Source organism: Limanda limanda, chromosome 15 (genome assembly GCF_963576545.1).
Source record: "Limanda limanda chromosome 15, fLimLim1.1, whole genome shotgun sequence".
Lineage (NCBI taxonomy): Eukaryota > Metazoa > Chordata > Actinopteri > Pleuronectiformes > Pleuronectidae > Limanda > Limanda limanda.
Window position 1 is genome coordinate 13001294 of NC_083650.1, and position 21435 is coordinate 13022728.

The window sequence follows — 21435 nt, forward strand, 5'->3', positions numbered from 1 at the left end:
TGTGGCAATAGTTTTTGTAACCTTTGACACTGTTATTTCTGCAATATCTTCCCTTTACTGGCTTCAAATATTACCATCACTATAGCACTTTCTCTATTACACACCATTCATACAATGTCATGGGCAATTTAGGGCCAGGGATACTTTGGAGTGTTGACTAGAAGAACCAGGGTTCGAACCACCAACCTTCTGGTTAGTGGAGGACCCGCTCTACCTGAGCCACAGCCACCCCATGTCTGTTTAATACTATTAAAATCATACCTGCTTTATTGACATATTACATAAGCTTCATATCTTTATTTCACAAAGTAATACAACTCTTTATCTACATGCACGTCCTCTTACAGGAAACAAGAAAGCATTTTTTATTTTAAGCTAAATTCTTTAGATAAGAACCTTCTATTTGTCAATTGCTTTTTTTATATAAAATTTTTTGCATTTGCTCTTAAACAGATTTAAAAACAAGTTCAACTTTACCTTGAAAAATTCTGCATTTCATTGCTACTTGTGTCTTTCAACTTTTGATTGCTTCATGTAATACCCTGGGACTTTGATCAACATGTGTACAGTTAAGAGGAAAGTTTACGATATAAAAGCAAATCTAAAAGCATGTACTACTGTGGAACAACCACTGCATGTATATGCTTCCAACCAACTTTACCTTGACCCTGTCGTACTGCTTATCGAGGTCCTGGGAGGCGTCGTTCTTTCCACGGCTCTCTGCGCCAGAATCCTTTTCAGGGCTCTCTAAAGCATTTCCGTTGGCATCGTCGTTCTCTCCTATCAGTCCCATGGCTGAGGTTTCCTCTGGCACGTTTCCATTCTCTTTACTAATATGGTCGGTTTGATCCAGGCCGCTCTCCTTTTCACCCCCGATGTTAGATATCCAGTCCAGAAGACCCTCGATCTTGTTCTTACTTTCTTCAAGCCGCTCAACAGCAGCTGCCTGAAAACACACAAAGATCACATATTAATAAAAAACGCTGACTAGATGACAATATTATGATGTTGGCATTACATTTAGCACTATATAAAATACACTGTATAATTAATATCGCTTTTTAATGCAAAGTTTTAACAGAGAACACATATGGAGGTAATCTGACCTTCTCACTCTCCTGTTTAATGGCTGTGGTAACAACCTTCTCCAGATCTTTCCTGGACTCCTCAGCTCGCTGGTTGATGAGCTTGGCTTTGCTTTTAGCCTCTTCCAACTTCCCCTCAATGATAGCGACTTGATCTGGCGTCAGCTTGTTCCTGTTTTCCTCCAGAAACTTTTTAGTGCTGCTGATGACCTCATTCAAGGCACTGGCATTCGTCAGCACGTCTTTCTGCAGAGCCTTGATATGGGAAAGACGTAACGCAGGGGAAAGAGAACAAGCAGAGGATAAAGCAGCTTTAAATTGACGGAAACTTACTCGGTCACATGATTTGAGAAAAGAAAGCAAAGAAAATGTATTTGGAACCTGATGTTCCTGCTGGTACTGCTGCAGATCTGTGACGGTCTCAGTGCTGTCGGCCTGTTGCTGATGACCCATCAGGTGGTTCTCTGTCAGGATGAGGTTGTCACACACTTCCTCCAGTTTGTCTGTGAACTCCTTGTGTCTCTCCAATAAAGACTGGAAAGATAAATGTTTAAGAAAACACAAGTTATTATCGTAATCGACAACAACAAACCTGTGATGAACATACAGTCACAACAACACTCAATATAACATTGACTTGTGATAAACCCCAAATGACCGTATTCACTATAAAAACAAAAAATGGGAGAGGAGACAATTCAAGCAAACATGCAAAATCTGCCTTAGGAAACATTTTTCTTTATCATAACAAGAACCAAAATCTATTATGCTGTAAACATGCTCTTTTGCCATTCGCCACTTTGGACTTGTGATGGTTATAAGCACAGGAGTACATTATCTTGTGTGTGTTAGTGGGTTTGCTGTGGGTGAAAGTGTTTCCGACAGAGAAGGTGCATTTCATCCACTGTTAACTGCTGTCTTGACGCCTGTGGGACACAACCAGCATAAAGTTTAGTGTGCAGGAGAGGTTGAACATCGGAGCATGCAATGCTGTTATTTCTCCTAAACATTGACACATTCACAATAAAACTTCACACGTCTGCATCCTGTAAGCAAAACCCAACAATTCATTGAAAAAATCTGGATAAAAACATAATATTGTTATTTTAAAAACATCCATTTGTCAGTGTAAATCCCAGGTTTAATATTTGTACAAACTATTGACAAGAATTTAATTTGATGTCTTGATTCTAATGTTTTATTAAAGTATAAAATATTTTGTGTACCAATGATGTCAAAGCACATCTGGAGAAACGTCTAGTCATTGGTAGCTTGTTTGAATCAGGCTTTAAATAAAGATGGAGGACAAGACAGCGCCCCTAAAGGGAAACTAGAGGATCTTGACTGCACCCTAGTGGTAGGCAACAGTATAGGAAGTGAATCCACGTTATTGAATGGGAAAAATGTATGTCAAATATCTTTCTGTTTTCTGTTATTTTGAGTGCTTCTTATCACTTGTTTGCCCATCTTTATATATAGTCTAGGATCTGAATAACTTGCATAGTTTGAACTGAGCTAGATCGTTTTCAACTTTGATATCTGTTGAGCAAACCAAACACGTGTACCTAAACCTCTGTGATATTTTAGAGCACATTAACAAGCAGACCTTCGCGTGGATTTCCCTCTCCCTCGTGTCCAGTAGGACATCTAAGGTTCTCCTCTGTGCAACGAGCCTCTCTGTCTGGTCCCGGAATGTTCGCTGATTGCTGCTGAGGAGCTTCAGGAGGCAGCTGCTCTGAGCTGCACTCAGGAACTGAGCGTGCTCAGAAATAAAGCACTGGATATCAAACGTGGCGTCCTCTAACCTGAGCTTGGCTTCTCTGAGCAGATTGCTCTCAGTGTCCTGGAAAAGAAAAAGATGGAAATATGCCGAGGGAGTTTCTGTATTTGATTTCGATACTAAGTGTTTTCAATAGGACTTCAAAGATTACCTTGTTCTGTTGAACCAGATGTTTGAGTGTGTCCACATCACACGTGTTCAAATCCACGCCCTGCATCTCAGAGTCGATTTGGATGAGGCCCGCTAGTTCATGTAGATCACTCAGATATTTCTGGTACATTGATTCCAGATGGGCCTGAAATCACGTTCAAACAAGTCAATAGCTGATACAACTGTTCCAACATTCTATTTGAATTTACAGTTATAAACACGGACCTTCTCAGTTTTCATTGCTTGAATTAGTGACTGGCTCTTTTCTGCACACAGTTGGGAAACAGCAGTAAAATTTGGCTGTAATTGCAGCAATGTCGAGGCCAAATCTTTGTGGATTTGGACGGGGATGTTGTCATCAGCAGAACCGAGGAGCCGCTTGGCTTTCTCCACATCTTCTGCTAGAACACCAGCCAGTCTAGAGAGCTGGGACTCCAGAGACTGGACACAAGATCAGATTCAGTCAGGATCCAAAGATTTAAATATCACCCCACAGATGTACAACTGTAGCTTTGTTATTTAATTTCTTACCTGACATTCATTTATTTGGATCTGCAGTTCTTCCATGCTGTTGCTCGGGGGTAACTTGATCAAAAGATCTTTTCTAACGTCATCTAAAACATCTGCGTGATCCTGCAGCCTCCCGACACACTCCAAGAAATCCTGGATGGAGAACAGCTGTGGAACAAAAAAACACAAACACAGCAGTTTATGGCAAACACTAACACTACAAAAAAAGAAATGTTTGCCTTCACATTGAAACATCAATTACCTTATTTTTCACCTCCTCAACCTTGCAGGCGTCTGAGTCGTCAGACGACTGAGGAGAGGCTCTGTGACCGTCGGTCCCCTCGTCCTCCTCCTCTGAGCTCTCCTCCTTGATGCTGTCCAGTCTGTGCCGCTGCTCCTCCTGACAGTCCCCCCCCAGGGTGTTGTTTAGAGTCTCCATCACCTCCTGCAGCATTGACAGGTCCTGGCTTGCGGAAACAGTCTTGAGAACTTGCAGTAGCTGCAGCTGGATATTTGGAGCATCCGACTGATCTGTCGTCTCTGGAACTTTCTCGTCCTCAAGCATGAACTCTGGATTTTCTTGTTCTTTGTTGTTCAAACTGAGGGTGATTTGCTTCTGCAGATCCATGTGAAGACCCGGTTGCCTGTCCTCTTTAAGTCCATGGGGTTTGTTTCTATCATTAAACTCCCCTTCGTCTAATGGTTGTTGATTATTCTGGACTAAAACAGGGCTTTCAGTGTCCTGATGTTGTGAATTTTGGAAATCACCAACATTTCCCTTTGTTATAAGGGAAATGTCCTCCTGGTCATCCACATCATTACAAAACACAGCTGAAGAGGCAACAGCACATATGTTGATGCCGTTCGGCAGGAAATCAGTGGCTTTCTCTGGATTTTCAGAAGCATACACATCTAATCTATCTCTCTGCGGTATAACAATCGATCCCAACTCTTCTCTCATTTCAGTTTCGGACATTTCTGAGCCGATGTCTGCAGATAAAGAGGCTGGACTTAAGCAGCATACATTTCCATCAACATGTACATCTTCTGTTTCATTTCCTGATGCAGAGATCGGCTCAGAGTGGCTGAAAATGTCCTCATGTTGCCTCTCTGGGGGAAACCTTTCCGAATGAAACTCAGTATCACCTGCACCACACCAATCTTTATTGGTCAGTCGTGTTTCAGGAGACTCTCTACTAGTTGTTGGAGTGTGATTCTCAGAATGTTCTGAATTGCAGCTTGTATAATTGTTCTTATTTGATGCAGTTTTTTCACTGGAAACAACTGGGAGCTGATCGGAGGAGTTCTGTTGTGGATCATTTTGAGAGCATCTGGGCTCAGATCCAACTCTAAAATCACTTTCAGACTGAAGCCCTGCTTGCTGAGGTAATGTGATTGCACTGCCATCCTCTGTACTGTACTTGTCATAGCTACAATCGCCCCTGGAAACTGAGGTAAGTGCACTTTCAACCAAATCCCTGGGTGATGAGTAATCTAGGCTTGGAGCTGGCTCATTGTCAAAAGGTGACCGAGCAGCACTTACGTCATCATCTGATCTGGACAACACATTGCGACATGATGAGGACTCTTCGAGGTCAAACTTGGTAAATATCGGAAAATCCAAGGGGGACTTGTATCCAGTAATTAAAACTTCATTATGACTGGTCGAGCTGTCAGGTTTACAGGAGAGATAAGTTTGTTTTTCTGGATCAGTGCTGCTGTTAGAAGTTCTGTCACTCACAGTAGATGGATGCAACCGGGTATTCAGAGCAGCTTTTCCTATCACAGCACTGGATTCATCGGCTCTGTCTGTCAGCTGGCTATCGATAAATCCCTGTGAGTCAGTGTCTTCAGGCAGTGCAGGCAGTTTGTCTGCATGATGAACACACTCTGCAGTAACCTGACTCCCAGAGGAGGATGAGATCACCCGAGGCTCGTGGCCACGAACAGAGCGAGGTGAGTAATGCACATGATTACTCATCTCTTCTAAATTTCCTCCTGTCGCACAATGTAATGCACTCTCTTCATCCTCTGAAACATCAAGCACCGTGGCTGCAAACGCCGTTTCAGTCGACCACTGAGTGTTTTCAGCCTCATTCATGTTAATTAAACCCAGATTCCAATCAATGGATTGGCTGCAGTTTTCCTCTGGGTAACTGCCAGCTTCGGGATCTAAGTTAAGGCTCTTAACAGCATCAGTGACTAATCTGGGCTGGAAAGTCTCACCGACATTAATGGTGCAATCTGACCCTAAAAGGCTCTGTTCTTCCATTGTAGGAAGACCAATATTTGAGGATATGGATCCATCTGATGGTGTCTGTTTTAAGAAAGACACTGAGCCCTCATCATCTCCCACAACTCCTCCCTTTTCATCTGACTTTACATCAAGCACTTTCAGTGTCGTCGTCTCATCCACTTTGCCCTTATTGAGAGCAGCCTCTACATCATAACATCTCCCTGAGGTGACATCTAAATCACCCACTTCCTCCACTTGGGCTTTTAATACTTGAACAGCATCGTCTTGCTCATGTTCACCCTCCATCAAGTCCTCAGAGCATAAAACCTCCTCTGGGTTTATATCAATAGTTCTCGATTCACTGCGGAGTGACTCAGCATCATAATGTTCTGAAATCTGAGAGCACGATTTTACTGAAGGCTCAGAGTGTGTGTTTAACCGAATCAATGTTTTCTCCACTACGTCAGGATCTGTAGTATCAAAAGAATCATTGACCGCGGAAACTAAATCTTGAGGATCAAATGTATGTTGAGTTTTTCCATCAAAGCTAATCTTCCCTTCAGCTGATGAAGAAAGATCATGAGGATTGAATGATTGTTGTGTTTTTCCATCATAACTAATCCTCCCGTCAGCTGAGGAAGAGAAATCATGAGGATCAAACGTGTGTTGTGTTTTTTCATCAAACCCAATCCTCTCTTCAGCTGAGGAAGACAAATCATGAGGATCAAATGATTGTTGTGTTTTTCCGTCATAGCTAATCATCCCTTCAGCTGAGGAAGAATAATCATGAGGATCAAATGATATTTGTGTTTTTTCATCAAAGAGAATCCTCCCATCAGCTGATGAAGAATAATCATGAGGATCAAATGATTGTTGTGGTTTTTCATCAAAGAGAATCCTCCCATCAGCTGATGAAGAATAATCATGAGGATCAAATGATTGTTGTGTTTTTCCATCAAAGCTCATCCTCCCTTCAGCTGGTGAAGAAAAATCTTGAGGATCAAACATGTGTTGTGTTTTTCCATCAAAGCTAATCTTCCCTTCAGCTGAGGAACAAACATCATGAGGATCAAATGATTGCTGTGTTTTTTCATCAAAGCTAATCTCCCCTTCAGCTGAGGAAGAATAATCATGAGGATTGAATGAGTGTTGTGTTTTTTCATCAAAGATAATCCTCCCATCAGCTGATGAAGAATAATCATGAGGATCAAATGATTGCGTTTTCCCATCATAGCTAATCCTCCCTTCAGCTGAGGAAGAGGAATCATGAGGATCACATATTTGTTGTGTCTTTTCATCAAACCCAAACCTCCTTTCAGCTGAGGAAGAATAATCATGAGGATCAAATGATTGTTGTGTTTTTTCATCAAAAAGAATCCTCCCATCAGCTGATGAAGAATAATCATGAGGATCAAATGATTGCTGTGGTTTTTCATCAAAGAGAATCCTCCCATCAGCTGATGAAGAATAATCATGAGGATCAAATGATGGTTGTGGTTTTTCATCAAAGAGAATCCTCCCATCAGCTGATGAAGAATAATCATGAGGATCCAATGATTGTGTTTTTCCATCAAAGCTCATCCTGCCTTCAGCTGATGAAGAATAATCATGAGGATCAAATGATTGTTCCGTTTTTCCATCAAAGCTCATCCTCCCTTCAGCTGAGGAAGACAAATCATGTGGATCAAAAGATTCTTGTGTTTTCCCATCATAGCTAATCCTCCCGTCAGCTGAGGAAGAATAATCCCGTGGATCAAATGATTGTTGTATATTTTCATCAAAGCTCATCCTCCCTTCCGCTGAGGAAGAGAAATCATGAGGATCAAGCATGTTTTGAGTTTTTCCAACAAAGCTAATCTTCCCTTCAGCTGAGGAAGAAACATCATGAGGATCAATTGTATGTTGAGTTTTTTCAACGAATGCAATCCTTCCATCAGCTGAGGAAACAAAATCATGAGAATCAAATGATTGCTGTATTTTGTCATCAAACCTCATCCTTCCTTCAGCTGAGGAAACAAAATCATGAGGATCAAATGATTGCTGTGTTTTGTCATCAAACCTCAACCTTCCTTCAGCTGAGGAAGACAAATCATGAGGATCTAATGATTGTTGTGTTTTTCCGTCATAGCTAATCCTCCCATCAGCTGATGAAGAATAATCATGAGGATCAAATGATTGTTGTGTTTTTCCATCAAAGCTCATCCTCCCTTCAGCTGGGGAAGAGAAATCATGAGGATCAAACATGTGTTGTGTTTTTCCATCAAAGCTAATCTTCCCTTCAGCTGAGGAAGAAACATCATGAGGATCAATTGTATGTTGAGTTTTTTCAACGAATGCAATCCTTCCATCAGCTGAGGAAACAAAATCATGAGGATTGAATGAGTGTTGTGTTTTTTCATCAAAGATAATCCTCCCATCAGCTGATGAAGAATAATCATGAGGATCAAATGATTGCGTTTTCCCATCATAGCTAATCCTCCCTTCAGCTGAGGAAGAGGAATCATGAGGATTACATATTTGTTGTGTCTTTTCATCAAACCCAAACCTCCTTTCAGCTGAGGAAGAATAATCATGAGGATCAAATGATTGTTGTGTTTTTTCATCAAAAAGAATCCTCCCATCAGCTGATGAAGAATAATCATGAGGATCAAATGATTGCTGTGGTTTTTCATCAAAGAGAATCCTCCCATCAGCTGATGAAGAATAATCATGAGGATCAAATGATGGTTGTGGTTTTTCATCAAAGAGAATCCTCCCATCAGCTGATGAAGAATAATCACGAGGATCCAATGATTGTGTTTTTCCATCAAAGCTCATCCTGCCTTCAGCTGGTGAAGAATAATCATGAGGATCAAATGATTGTTGCGTTTTTCCATCAAAGCTCATCCTCCCTTCAGCTGAGGAAGACAAATCATGTGGATCAAATGATTGTTGTGTTTTCCCATCATAGCTAATCCTCCCGTCAGCTGAGGAAGAATAATCCTGTGGATCAAATGATTGTTGTATATTTTCATCAAAGCTCATCCTCCCTTCAGCTGAGGAAGAGAAATCATGAGGATCAAGCATGTTTTGAGTTTTTCCAACAAAGCTAATCTTCCCTTCAGCTGAGGAAGAAACATCATGAGGATCAATTGTATGTTGAGTTTTTTCAACGAATGCAATCCTTCCATCAGCTGAGGAAACAAAATCATGAGGATCAAATGATTGCTGTGTTTTGTCATCAAACCTCATCCTTCCTTCAGCTGAGGAAGACAAATCATGAGGATCTAATGATTGTTGTGTTTTTCCGTCATAGCTAATCCTCCCATCAGCTGATGAAGAATAATCATAAGGATCAAATGATTGTTGTGGTTTTTCATCAAAGAGAATCCTCCCATCAGCTGATGAAGAATAATCATGTGGATCCAATGATTGTGTTTTTCCATCAAAGCTCATCCTTCCTTCAGCTGATGAAGAATAATCATGAGGATCAAATAATTGTTGTGTTTTTCCATCAAAGCTCATCCTCCCTTCAGCTGGGGAAGAGAAATCATGAGGATCAAACATGTGTTGTGTTTTTCCATCAAAGCTAATCTTCCCTTCAGCTGAGGAAGAAACATCATGAGGATCAATTGTATGTTGAGTTTTTTCAACGAATGCAATCCTTCCATCAGCTGAGGAAACAAAATCATGAGGATCAAATGATTGCTCTGTTTTTTCATCAAAGCTAATCTCCCCTTCAGCTGAGGAAGAATAATCATGACGATTGAATGAATGTTGTGTTTTTTCATCAAAGATAATCCTCCCATCAGCTGATGAAGAATAGTCATGAGGATCAAATGATTGCGTTTTCCCATCATAGCTAATCCTCCCTTCAGCTGAGGAAGAGGAATCATGAAGATCACATATTTGTTGTGTTTTTTCATCAAACCCAAACCTCCTTTCAGCTGAGGAAGAATAATCATGAGGATCAAATGATTGTTGTGTTTTTTCATCAAAAAGAATCCTCCCATCAGCTGATGAAGAATAATCATGAGGATCAAATGATTGTTGTGGTTTTTCATCAAAGAGAATCCTCCCATCAGCTGATGAAGAATAATCATGAGGATCAAATGATTGTTGTGGTTTTTCATCAAAGAGAATCCTCCCATCAGCTGATGAAGAATAATCATGAGGATTCAATGATTGTGTTTTTCCATCAAAGCTCATCCTGCCTTCAGCTGATGAAGAATAATCCTGAGGATCAAATGATTGTTGCGTTTTTCCATCAAAGCTCATCGTCCCTTCAGCTGAGGAAGACAAATCATGTGAATCAAATGATTGGTGTGTTTTCCCATCATAGCTAATCCTCCCGTCAGCTGAGGAAGAATAATCCCGAGGATCAGATGATTGTTGTATATTTTCATCAAAGCTCATCCTCCCTTCAGCTGAGGAAGAGAAATCATGAGGATCAAACATGTTTTGAGTTTTTCCAACAAAGCTAATCTTCCCTTCAGCTGAGGAAGAAACATCATGAGGATCAATTGTATGTTGAGTTTTTTCAACGAATGCAATCCTTCCATCAGCTGAGGAAACAAAATCATGAGGATAAAATGATTGCTGTGTTTTGTCACCAAACCTCATCCTCCCTTCAGCTGAGGAAGAGAAATCATGAGGAACAACCACTTGTTGTGTTTTTTCATCAAAGCTAACCTCCCCTTCAGCTGAAGAAGAATAATCATGAGGATTAAATGAGTGTTGTGTTTTTTTATCAAAGATAATCCTCCCATCAGCTGATGAAGAATAATCATGAGGATTAAATGATTGCGTTTTCCCATCATAGTTAATCCTCACTTCAGCTGAGGAAGAATAATCATGAGGATCAAATGATTGTTGTGTTTTTCCATCAAAGCTCATCCTTCCTTCAGCTGATGAAGAATAATCATGAGGTTCAAATGATTGTTGCGTTTTTCCATCAACGCTCATCCTCCCTTCAGCTGAGGAAGACAAATCATGTGGATCAAATGATTGTGGTGTTTTTCCATAATAGCTAATCCTCCCGTCAGCTGAGGAAGAATAATCCCGAGGATCAAATGATTGTTGTATATTTTCATTAAAGCTCATCCTCCCTTCAGCTGAGGAAGAGAAATCATGAGGATCAAACATGTTTTGAGTTTTTCCAACAAAGCTAATCCTCCCATCCCCATAGGAAACAAAATCATTAGGATCAAATGATTGTTGTGTTTTTTCATCGAAGAGAATCCTCCCATCAGCTGATGAAGAATAATCATGAGGATCCAATGATTGTGTTTTTCCATCAAAGCTCATCCTTCCTTCAGCTGATGAAGAATAATCATGAGGATCAAATGATTGTTGCGTTTTTCCATCAAAGCTCATCCTCCCTTCAGCTGAGGAAGACAAATCATGTGGATCAAATGATTGTTGTGTTTTTCCATCATAACTAATCCTCCCGTCAGCTGAGGAAGAAAAATCCCGAGGATCTAATGATTGTTGGAAATTTTCATCAAAGCTCATCCTACCTTCAGCTGAGGAAGAGAAATCATGAGGATCTAACATGTTTTGAGTTTTTCCAACAAAGCTAATTCTCCCATCCCCATAGGAAACAAAATCATTAGGATCAAATGATTGTTGTGTTTTTTCATCAAAGAGAATCCTCCCATCAGCTGATGAGGAATAATTATGAGGATCAAATGATTGTTGTGTTTTGTCATCAAACCTCATCCTCCCTTCAGCTGAGGAAGAGAAATCAGGAGGATCAAACATGTGTTGTGTTTTTTCATCAAACCTTATCATCTCTTCAGCTGAGGAAGACAAACCATGAGGATCAAATGATTGTTGTGTTTTTCCATCATAGCTCATCCTCCCTTTAGCTGAGGAAGAATAATCATGAGGATCAAATGATTGTTGTGTTTTTTCATCAAAGAGAATCCTCTCATCAGCGGATGAAGAATAATCATGAGGATCAAACATGTGGTGAGTTTTTCCAACGAAGCTAATCCTCCTATCCCCATAGGAAACAAAATCATTATGATCAAATGATTGTTGTGTTTTGTCATTAAAGAGAATCCTCCCTTCAGCTGAGGAAGAATAATCATGAGGATCAAATGATTGTTGTGGTTTTTCATCAAACCTCATCTTCCCTTCAGCTGAGGAAGAGAAATCATGAGGATCAAACATTTGTTGTGTTTTTTCATCAAAGAGAATTTTCCCATCAGCTGACGAAGAATAATAATGAGGATAAAATGATTGTTGTGTTTTTTCACCAAAGCTCATCCTCCCTTCAGCTGAAGAAGATAAATCATGAGGATCAAACATGTGTTGAGGTTTTCCAACAAAGGTAATCCTCCCATCCCCATAGGAAACAAAATCATTAGGATCAAATGATTGTTGTGTTTTTTCTTCAAAGCTCCCTTCAGCTGAGGAAGAATAAACACGAGGATCGAATGATTGCTCTGTTTTTTCATCTAAGAGAATCCTCCCATTTCCTGAGGAAGAAAAATCATGGTGATCAAATGAGTGTTGCGTGTTTTCATTGATGGTGATCCTCCGATTGCCAGAGGAAACTAAATCATGAGATTCAAATGGGTGTTGTCTGATTTCATCTAAAGTCATCCTCCCTTTTCCTGAGGAAACAAAATCATGAGGATCTAATATGTGTTGAGATGTTTCATCATAGATAATCCTCACATCACTTGAGTAAACGGAATCAAAAACGTATTGTGTGTTTTTCATTAACTCCTCGGTTTCCTCATGTATGAGAAGTGGTGAATCTAGCTGATTTGAAAGATCACCAACATTTACAGTCAGAGAAGTCAAATTATTCTCAGTGTTTTCACAAAATATCAAATCTTTTAGGAACATTTTAACCGTTTGACTCAGCTGTCTATCGACTATTAGGACCCTCTGTCCTGACTTTGGATCGATGAAACTGTTCATCATTAGGTAGGAGATAAATAACTGCCGTGCCTCTGCGGGACTAGGAATGTTGTCAACTTCTACGCACTCTGCTGCACGATAGCATCCATCCACTGTGAGTTTCTTATACATGAGCCAAGACGAAAACTTTTCATAGAGGTGATCAACATCAGGAATCACATCTGGGATCTCAATAGATTTTAAAACCTCTGCTGTATAACTGTCAGTCAAACCACTCTGAACGGCGGAGGAGATGTCGACTATCTCTGAAGTTTCTGGAATGTAAAAAGCTGCAATCTTTTGCCGATTACTGAACAGACTGCTAGTAAAATCAGAGGTGGTAATTTGTTCATGACAATGGAATGAGGTGGACACAGTTTGAATTTCCCCAGACTGAGGCAACACAAGTCCCATAAACTGCTGCTGATTTCCGAGCACAACCAGTGAGCTGCTGGAACTCATCAAATCACACTGGACAGCTGCATCTACCTTCAGCCTGTCACTGTTTGGGTGGTTCCCAAAATTTCCAACATCACTTGCACCCAACAGCGTTGACATGGTCTCATGATCGCTTAAACCATCACAATCAGACCTCAGAGTGTGAATATTCCTCTCTGGTTTTAGAGACTCATTTCTGCTGAGGCAGTTTAATATCAGTCTGTTGACCTCATAAGGTTCAAACTCCGGCTTGGACACATTTTCCTCACTGCTAAGATTGATCATTTCCTGACTGGTCGTTTGGCTCTGAAGAATCTTCACATAAACAGAAGCAGGTAATAAGCCAGACTGGAGCGCCCCCTCCAGGGTTAGTGTATCACCTGTATAGCACACCTTGACTTCATCACTGACTTGTCTGACCTCTATCATCTTGATGACCAGGTCTTCACATGTGGGTCCTGCTCTAGCTGCTGCTATGTCAGAGAGGGAGACAGAGGTGACATCTGAACTCTGTATGCACTTATTTGCATCACTCAGCTCTGACGAGTGGTTCGGTGTGGATTTGTAAACGTAATCTGGTCCGAGAGAATCACAGGTCATGAGCTGGGCCTCTGGGAGATTGTCCCAAGTCATCTGATCAGTTGGCACACTCTTGGTTCCAGTCCAAACAACGCCAAATCCATCACTGGGTATTAAGTCCTGCAGAAAATTTGAATATCACAAATCACTGAATTGGATCTAGCGACAAACTGTTTATGTACAATTGAAATATTGAAAAAACAAGTCAAAATGTGTACTCACCACCACACAAACGCAGGCATGTTAAAACATCATGTGCACAAGTGCAAGACTGCATCAGTGTTGCAACGGGAGAGGGATGAATAACACACTTAAAGCTAACATGCATCTGGAGACGCGACATCTTGCAAAAACAGGGCTGTTAGTCACATCAAATACTGTTTTGTTATGCATCATATGTATTATCCTGTTGAAGAGACGTCAAGCACATACATTGTGGGTATATGTCAGACCAAAGCCAGGCAACTGAGCATGTTTACAGCATATTGAGATTTCCTATGTTTTCTATCCCTAATGATCAGGTGAAAGAGAAGGAAGTGGGTGATGCAAAAGTCAACGTCTCACCCTGCTCTTACTGAGGGGAGGGAAAAGGTTAGTCGTGCAACTGAACATCAGGTGGCACTGTTTCCAAACACATTAGAAGACACAAATGCAATCTACAGCCCAGTGCCCAACCTCTTCTGCAGAGGTGGTCTGATCTGAACACTGTTGGGAGAGGTCACTGTACGCCTGGTTGAGCGCCTTCAGCTGCTCCTGGGCCTTCTCTCGTTCCTCCTCCGTCATTCTGCGAGACAAACAGAGAGTGAGGCTCGGTGTTTCGATAGCAGACAAAGTCTTCAGAATGTCCGTCACGGCAGCTTTGCCTACTTGTCACTGTGTTTGTTCAGCATCATTTGCGTTGCCCTCAACGCTTCTGCGATCTGTTCCTTCTTAGTGACCATTTCCTCGACTGACACCTTGAACAACAGACGACATATCAATAGTTTAGTACGGGGAATCTGTGAGTTGCTACCATACAATGCAGTAGTCACCAATATGACACACAAAGCTCAAACATGCTAATAGTATTGCTATTTTAGAAGACTGAATCACATGTTTAATTGCTAATCAATAATTAAATAAATGTAAACTTAATAGTCCAGGGATAAGATGAAATACAAAGCTGTGTAATAAATAATAATAAATTTGACCCACTTAAAACATTTTTTTTTTTTTCAAAACATTAAAATATTGGATCTTATTCAACACCATGATCATATTTGCCTAAATGGTTTAATAAAACTAGTTAAATATATATTTACTGATTTCAATTCATACACTGCCTACTGAGATGCAGATCAACCTAACCTGTAAGATGGGAAACAAGCCACTGCTCTACCGTTAACGTTTTGGCAAGTGACCATATTACATATGTAATGATAGTCTAAACTCATTTAATGCATTTATCTGCTCTTTTTCCTATTTTTTGACATAGTTTATATTGAAAAAAAAACTATCAATGGAGTCTCCTCGCTCAGAGTCACCAAACTGCTTCTCAGCCGTACTCTGTCATTATTACAATTCAATTATGATATACCAATATTATGATATACTCTACATAAAAAAGGAAAATTGTGTGTGTAAGTAAGCTTTGGATTTTGTCTATATTGTATGGACACTAAATGTGTTCTTAGATGTGTTCTTAGACACACAGGGCCAAAGGTCTTAACTGTACTTTAATATTTCCATAACCTGCAGGGTTATGATATAAATATTCATCAGTGAGGTTGTTCTGAAATGTGAGTGATTGTGCAACTTATTCATTTGGTGCTATTGAATCAATTGGAAGTGACTGAAATCATCACATACGTCACAAAATCCAAAATATGAACCATGTATCTTTGAGGCAAGTAAACAGGGGATATAATCCGGATATATATCCGCTGTATATTGTAAAATATATGGATTAAATGAATTAGAAAGTGGAATGTTTTTATTAGAAATCATACACTTTCACAGCAAAATTATATAATTTTCATTAGAAAAATACTTGTTATCACAGTAGCAAAGTATTGTTTAATATACAACCAATATGGGTTAGAAAATTAGAACAGAACCCACCCAAAAAATGAAATACAATGCTCATTGTTTACCTGGGGATTATTAGAAGCGTCTGTGTTGGCATTGCTATCTTTGACAGCATTCCCATCATTCCCATCACTGTTCTGGGTCTGTTTCATCCAGTGCAATAGTTTGCTAACCTTATCACCATGCTCTCTCTTCTCCTCATCAACAGATCTCTACAATCAGAACAGATGGGTTTTCAACAAGATTGTTACCACTTATAAAGAAAAACCAGAAACACTCAATGTGGGAACCCTAGAAGGGAGGGGCACTGCCAAACTACATTTAGAATGAAACCAAAAACTCAAGAACCATTGTCAGTTGCAATCAAACAGGGTATTGAAATACATTTGCAAACCATAAAGTCCAAACAGTGAAGTCATCGCCAGTTAAGGTCATTGTCACACATGAAACAAAAGAGAATCCTATATGTATAATTGGTTTCTTGATATGAACAGAAATATGTTTATTGCTTAATACGCCCAAGTATAAAGAAATGATGATTTAGGTACAAAACCCCAAACTTTTGTAGCCTCCAACAACCTCAGCCCTGTATGGCAGTCAAACACGCTTCTCTCAAGAGCCTCTCTGAACGTGATTCTTCTCTTGCTCTTTGGGCAGGTGAGGCTCTTGGTGTGGAACTTCTCGTCTTTGAGCGAAGAGGCAGTAGCTTTGTCAACAAGGCCGCTCTGAATCACTTCCTCAAGCGAGACTCTATCGTGAGTGTCAGGATGTATCAGTCCTCCAGTCAGGAGCTGAAACTCGATACAGCGAAAACCGACATCCTTGGGGAAGAGATTTTCCTGAATAGCCTGGGAAATGGACAGATTCTTTGCAGTATTGGGCTGAACAATGCCATAAAATGCCTGCTCACATTGCTGGAGCTGTTGTTTCAGTGCCTCGTCCACAAGACCTCTGTTGAGAGCCTCAGAAACTGTAACTTTCTCCCCAGAAGAGGGGTCGCAAATACCTCCGGTGCAGGCCTGGGCCTCCAACAGCCTTAGGGCAGTCGTTCTATCTGTGAGGCCCTGTTGAAAACCCTGAAGAACAGACAGCCTCTTCTTGTGGGTGACATCCCAGAGACCAGCGATGGGGCTGTTAACATCCTCGACCACAACCATTCTTGAAAATATCAGGTCTGCAATCTCATAGATACTAAGAAGCTCACTGCGATAGGCATCCAGCTCAGACGTGTCAAGAAACCTCTCCCTCAGAGCAGACTCTAGACAAAGTTGTCGGCCACTTTTGACATCAGTGATGATGTGACGTGCACTTTCGTTGGCGTCAACAATGGACTTTTCTTGCCAGTCACTTTCCTGCTGTGACAGCAACAGATAGGTCCTCTTGTCGATGTGTTTGCCCTTGAATGCTTCGTACGCTGACATTTCGATTCCACAACTGCTGCTGATGACCGACAGTCTATGAGTACTCGTGGGAGAAGTGTCCGTCAGATGTTTCTCACCAAATGGGAATAGAAACACTGAACCGTCAATGTCGTAGAGGCATGTCTTGAGTATTTCGGAGTAGTATGCTTTCTGTCCAGTGTCAGGGTTGTGGAAACCTTTAGGGTTACTGACTGGATCATACAGACTCTTTAGGGTCTCTTCGTTCAAAAGTCCCTGATCAACAGCAAAGCTAACTGGCACCCTAACACCGATATCTGGGATGATCAGACCTCCAGTTGACACCTGGACCTCGAGGATCTTCTTGCCTTTGTATCTATCAAGAATCCTTTCCTCCATTGCCTGGAACACAGACAACTTTTTGCCAGCATGTATGTAGCCACTAACAGCTTTCTCAGCCTCTATCAATTTATCTTTAAGGCCCATCTCTAAAATACCTTTCTCCATAGCCTCATCTACTGAGTGTGTTTGTCCTGTAACCAGATCGGTAAGGCTCCCTGTTGCAGCCTGAGCCTCAAGAAACTCAAGTGCATAGGTCTTTGCTAAGAAGCCCTTCTCAGCAGCTTCTAGGAAGGATATCTTTTTCTTACTTGATTCCACATAAACTCCAGCAATGGCAGTCGGTTTACCGACGTATGGAGCAAGCAATGCTTGCATCTCCTCGCTTGTGATGAGACCCCTCTCCATCTTGTGCAAAAGCTCTTCATCAAGCAGCTTAAATTTGATCAGGTTTTGAATACTTGTGCTGCCTTTGAGTTCTGGGAGTTTTTTGGAAGTTGAACATTTCATGCTTAGTTGTCCACCACTGTCTGTTGAGCTTTCCTCTGACATGTTCACAGTTTCACAAGTTTGCTTTATCTGATATGTTCTTGTCCTAATGATGCGTTTACTTTCTTTTTGCTGCTCTGTTGGTTCGCACAGGGACATGTATCCGTGTGTTGTCACAGTCATGTTTTCATCAGGGTTGATTTGGCCCTTAGACGTCACATTTTGCAAATGTTTTTGTGGGATTTGGCCTTGAAGGACTTCGAGTTCGTCTCGTTTGATTTGTTTGAATCCTTCAACACTGTTTTCTTTCTTCGTTGTCATCTGTAGATGTGATATTGAAAGAACTTTTAAGTAACATTGACACGGTTCACAACTGTGATGCAAGTGCTTAATAAAATAGTGAAATGTATTTGACTAAAATACAGTATATTTGTTAAATAATACAATGTATTTTTTTGATGTTTAACTAACTTCATCCATACCTCTGAGGGCACTTTCTGGATCACTGTTTTCAGGGAAGCAGGCGAGTCCTCTCTCACACTCTGATGACTGGTTTCACTGACTTCCTGTTTATTCATCTTCTGGTTTTCTGACTTCATCATGATCCTCAACGTCAAAAGCTGTCCTTCAAGACTTTTGACCTCTTTCACACACGACTGTATCTGTTCCCGAAGAGATCTCTCTTCCTTTTCCTTCAGTGTTAGTTTCCACTCACTGTCTGTTAACAGCTGCTTAAACTTAGCCGATTCCCTTGACTCTTCATTGCAGCGGCTTTGTAAGGTGCCTATTTTAAAGTTAAGGTTAAGTTTGTCCTCCTCAAGTTGGTCTATACTTGATTTTGCCTGTAACAAGACTTGGGTGAGCTTTGTTTTGTCCTGCTGCAGTTTGTCAATTTTGAGCTGCAGTTGCATCTGTTGGTCCAGTGGTTGCTTTGACTCCACTATGGTTTGATGCACTGTCGTTATCTGTGTCACGTCTTGTCTGAAATACTTGTTGAGCATTACTGCTAATTCTGACTGATGCTTCGACTGCTCGTTGTCATTTGAGATGTCTGACTGCAGCAAAATGAGCTTTTTCTCTATTTCAGTCTGCACTAGCAACAGCTGCCTCTCATAGCCTTCTTTCTGAAGCTCTAGTTTATTCTTTAACTCACCTAACATTTTCTTGCACTTCTCCAGCTGTTCCTCCATCTGCTGTGAACTCAGCTGAAGGGCAAAGTTTTCTGTCTCCTTTTGCTCAGCTACTGTTTTGGTGCTTTTAAGCTTATCGTTCAGCGTCTTGATTTCAGATGCAAATAAAATGTTTTTCTCTAGCGCCTCGGCTTTCTCCCTGTGAAGGATTGAATTCTCACGCTGTAAATTCGATCGAGAGTTGTCAGAACTAGACATTTTTTCTTTCTGAAGCTCACTCTCCAGCTGAAATATTTTGGATTCTTTGACCTGTCGCTCTTTGGCCTCTTTATTCAGTTCATCTTTAGTTCGCTGAAGGGCAGAACTTACCTCTGAAAGTTTAACATTCAAGTTCTCAACTTTCCTTTCTGCTGCTTTCTTATCGTTCTGAAGAGCAAATATCTCCTGCTTTAGATTACCTGTTATTTTCTCTGAGCTGCAGTGTTTATGTTTGTAAAGCTCATCATCTAATACCTTAGCTTTATCGAGATGTTTTTGATTCTCGTCAGATTCTCTCTCAAGTTCTGCATTTTTTTGCTTTATCATCCTGTTCAAATTGTTAATTTCGGCTTGTTGCCTGTAGAGTTTTTCATTTACTAAATTCACGTCAGCGATCAGTGAGTTCCGCTCTGATTTCAGGCTCTTTATTTCTTTCTCATAATTGGCTGTATCTGGAGTGGGTGTTTTTGTTTTCTGCTGCAGCTCAGTTATTTTCTTTAACTCGTCACTGTTATCCTGTAGCTTCATCTGAAGCTCGTAAGATGTCTGGGATTTCTTATTTAGTTCCTCCTCGATAATTCTGACCTGTGATTTGGTTCCCTCCACCTGAGACTTAAAGATTCTAATTTGCTGATCCTTGCTCTCAATTTCCGCTGTCACCTGATCGAGTTTAGCTTTCACGTTCCTCCGATTATTTTCAATCTCCGTATTGATCTGTATTAACTCATCTACTTTCTTTTGCAGCTGAGAAGTAACCAATTCATTTAGTTGAAGATCTGCTTCGAGGTTTTTAAATTTGAGTTGGGACGCCTGCTCAGATTTCTTCGTTAGGCTGTTTTCTTCCTTAGCGGTTTGAAGTTGCTTTTTCCAGCTCTCTATCTCACTCTTTAAAGACTTTATCTTTTGCTCAGAAAGTGATCTGTCTTTTTCCAGTGACTCACTTTGGATCTGAAGACCTCTCATATCACTCGCAGAAGAGACGTTTGACCTCGTCAGCTCCTTGCATTTAAACTTAAGCTGATCTATTAAGGCCTGCTTGGAAGCTAGCTCCTCATCTAAATTGTTAATCCTGAAATTATTCTCATGCTCGGTGGAGCTTTTCTTTTGCATTTCTCCCTGGGTGACCTTCAGCTGCTCCTTGAGGCCTTCTACTTCTGTGCTTTGGAAGAAAGAGTTTTGTTCCAGTGAGGATTTTGCTCTTTGGAGGGATTTGATTTCCTCTTGAAGTTCATTGATGGATCTCCTCATGTTCAGTGTCTCCTGCTGGAGATCATCAGAATTCTTGCTCATGTTGACCCTCTCAGTTTCCACATTCATCTGAAGTTTCTTCACTCGGTTGTTGCTGTCATCCAACAGCTTCTTGAAACTTTGTGCCTTCTCCTCTGCCATTTCTGCTCTTTTCTGGACCAGGACTAGTTCCTCTAGTTTCTGCTGCAGGACCTCCACCTTCACTCTCTCATCTTCTCTACCTGGAGATGACTCTGGCTCACTGTCCACTGTCGACTGACTGTGAAAAGCCAAAGGCTGCTGAGCAACATTATTAACTTTAGCCTGGACTTGACTTTGCAGCCCCTCCTCAGCAACTTCCTCCACTTCTTTTTTTCTCTGAAGTTTGGGGCTTGGCATCTTAAGATTTTGGACATTTTGTAAGAGCTCGTCTAGTTTACTCTGAGCCACGGAACACTTGGCCTCTGACTGCTCAATCAACAGTTTAGTCTGAATCAACTCCTGCTCGCTGGCAGCTCTGTCTTTGAACGCTACCTCTAGTTTAGTGCGAAACTGATGTATGTCGACTTCGAGTTGGGATTTCTGAAAGTTTAGATCGTCAATAGTCTTCTGTCGTGTGTCTACTTCTCCCTCCAACTTTTCCAGCTGTACTTGTCTCTCAGCGAGCAAAGCCTCCTGTTCCTGGATCCGTTGCTTAAGTTGACTACTCTCTACTTCCCCTGCTGCTTTTTGGAGCTCCACGCACTCCGTCCTTTCCGCACTCTGTGCTCGTTCAAAAGCTTTTCTGTTCTATAATACAAAAAATAAGTCATCCACTTCTTCATTTTTGATTAGGGATCATAAAACATTAATTGTCATGAATGTTTTAGCCATA

The 21435-nt window shown here is 40.9% G+C and overlaps 1 protein-coding gene across 1 annotated transcript in view; it reads right to left on the reverse strand.

The window, feature by feature from the left end:
• The window catches only part of dst (dystonin), a 78174-nt gene that overhangs the window by 42355 nt on the left and 14384 nt on the right, over positions 1-21435 (reverse strand). The window contains exons 29-34 of the mRNA XM_061086721.1: positions 15805-15951; positions 14540-14628; positions 14348-14456; positions 1467-1619; positions 1107-1340; positions 662-946 (exon numbers count right to left, since the gene is read on the reverse strand). Of these exons, the coding sequence (XP_060942704.1) occupies positions 662-946; positions 1107-1340; positions 1467-1619; positions 14348-14456; positions 14540-14628; positions 15805-15951 (1017 nt within the window). The remainder of the gene's footprint in view (positions 1-661; positions 947-1106; positions 1341-1466; positions 1620-14347; positions 14457-14539; positions 14629-15804; positions 15952-21435) is intronic.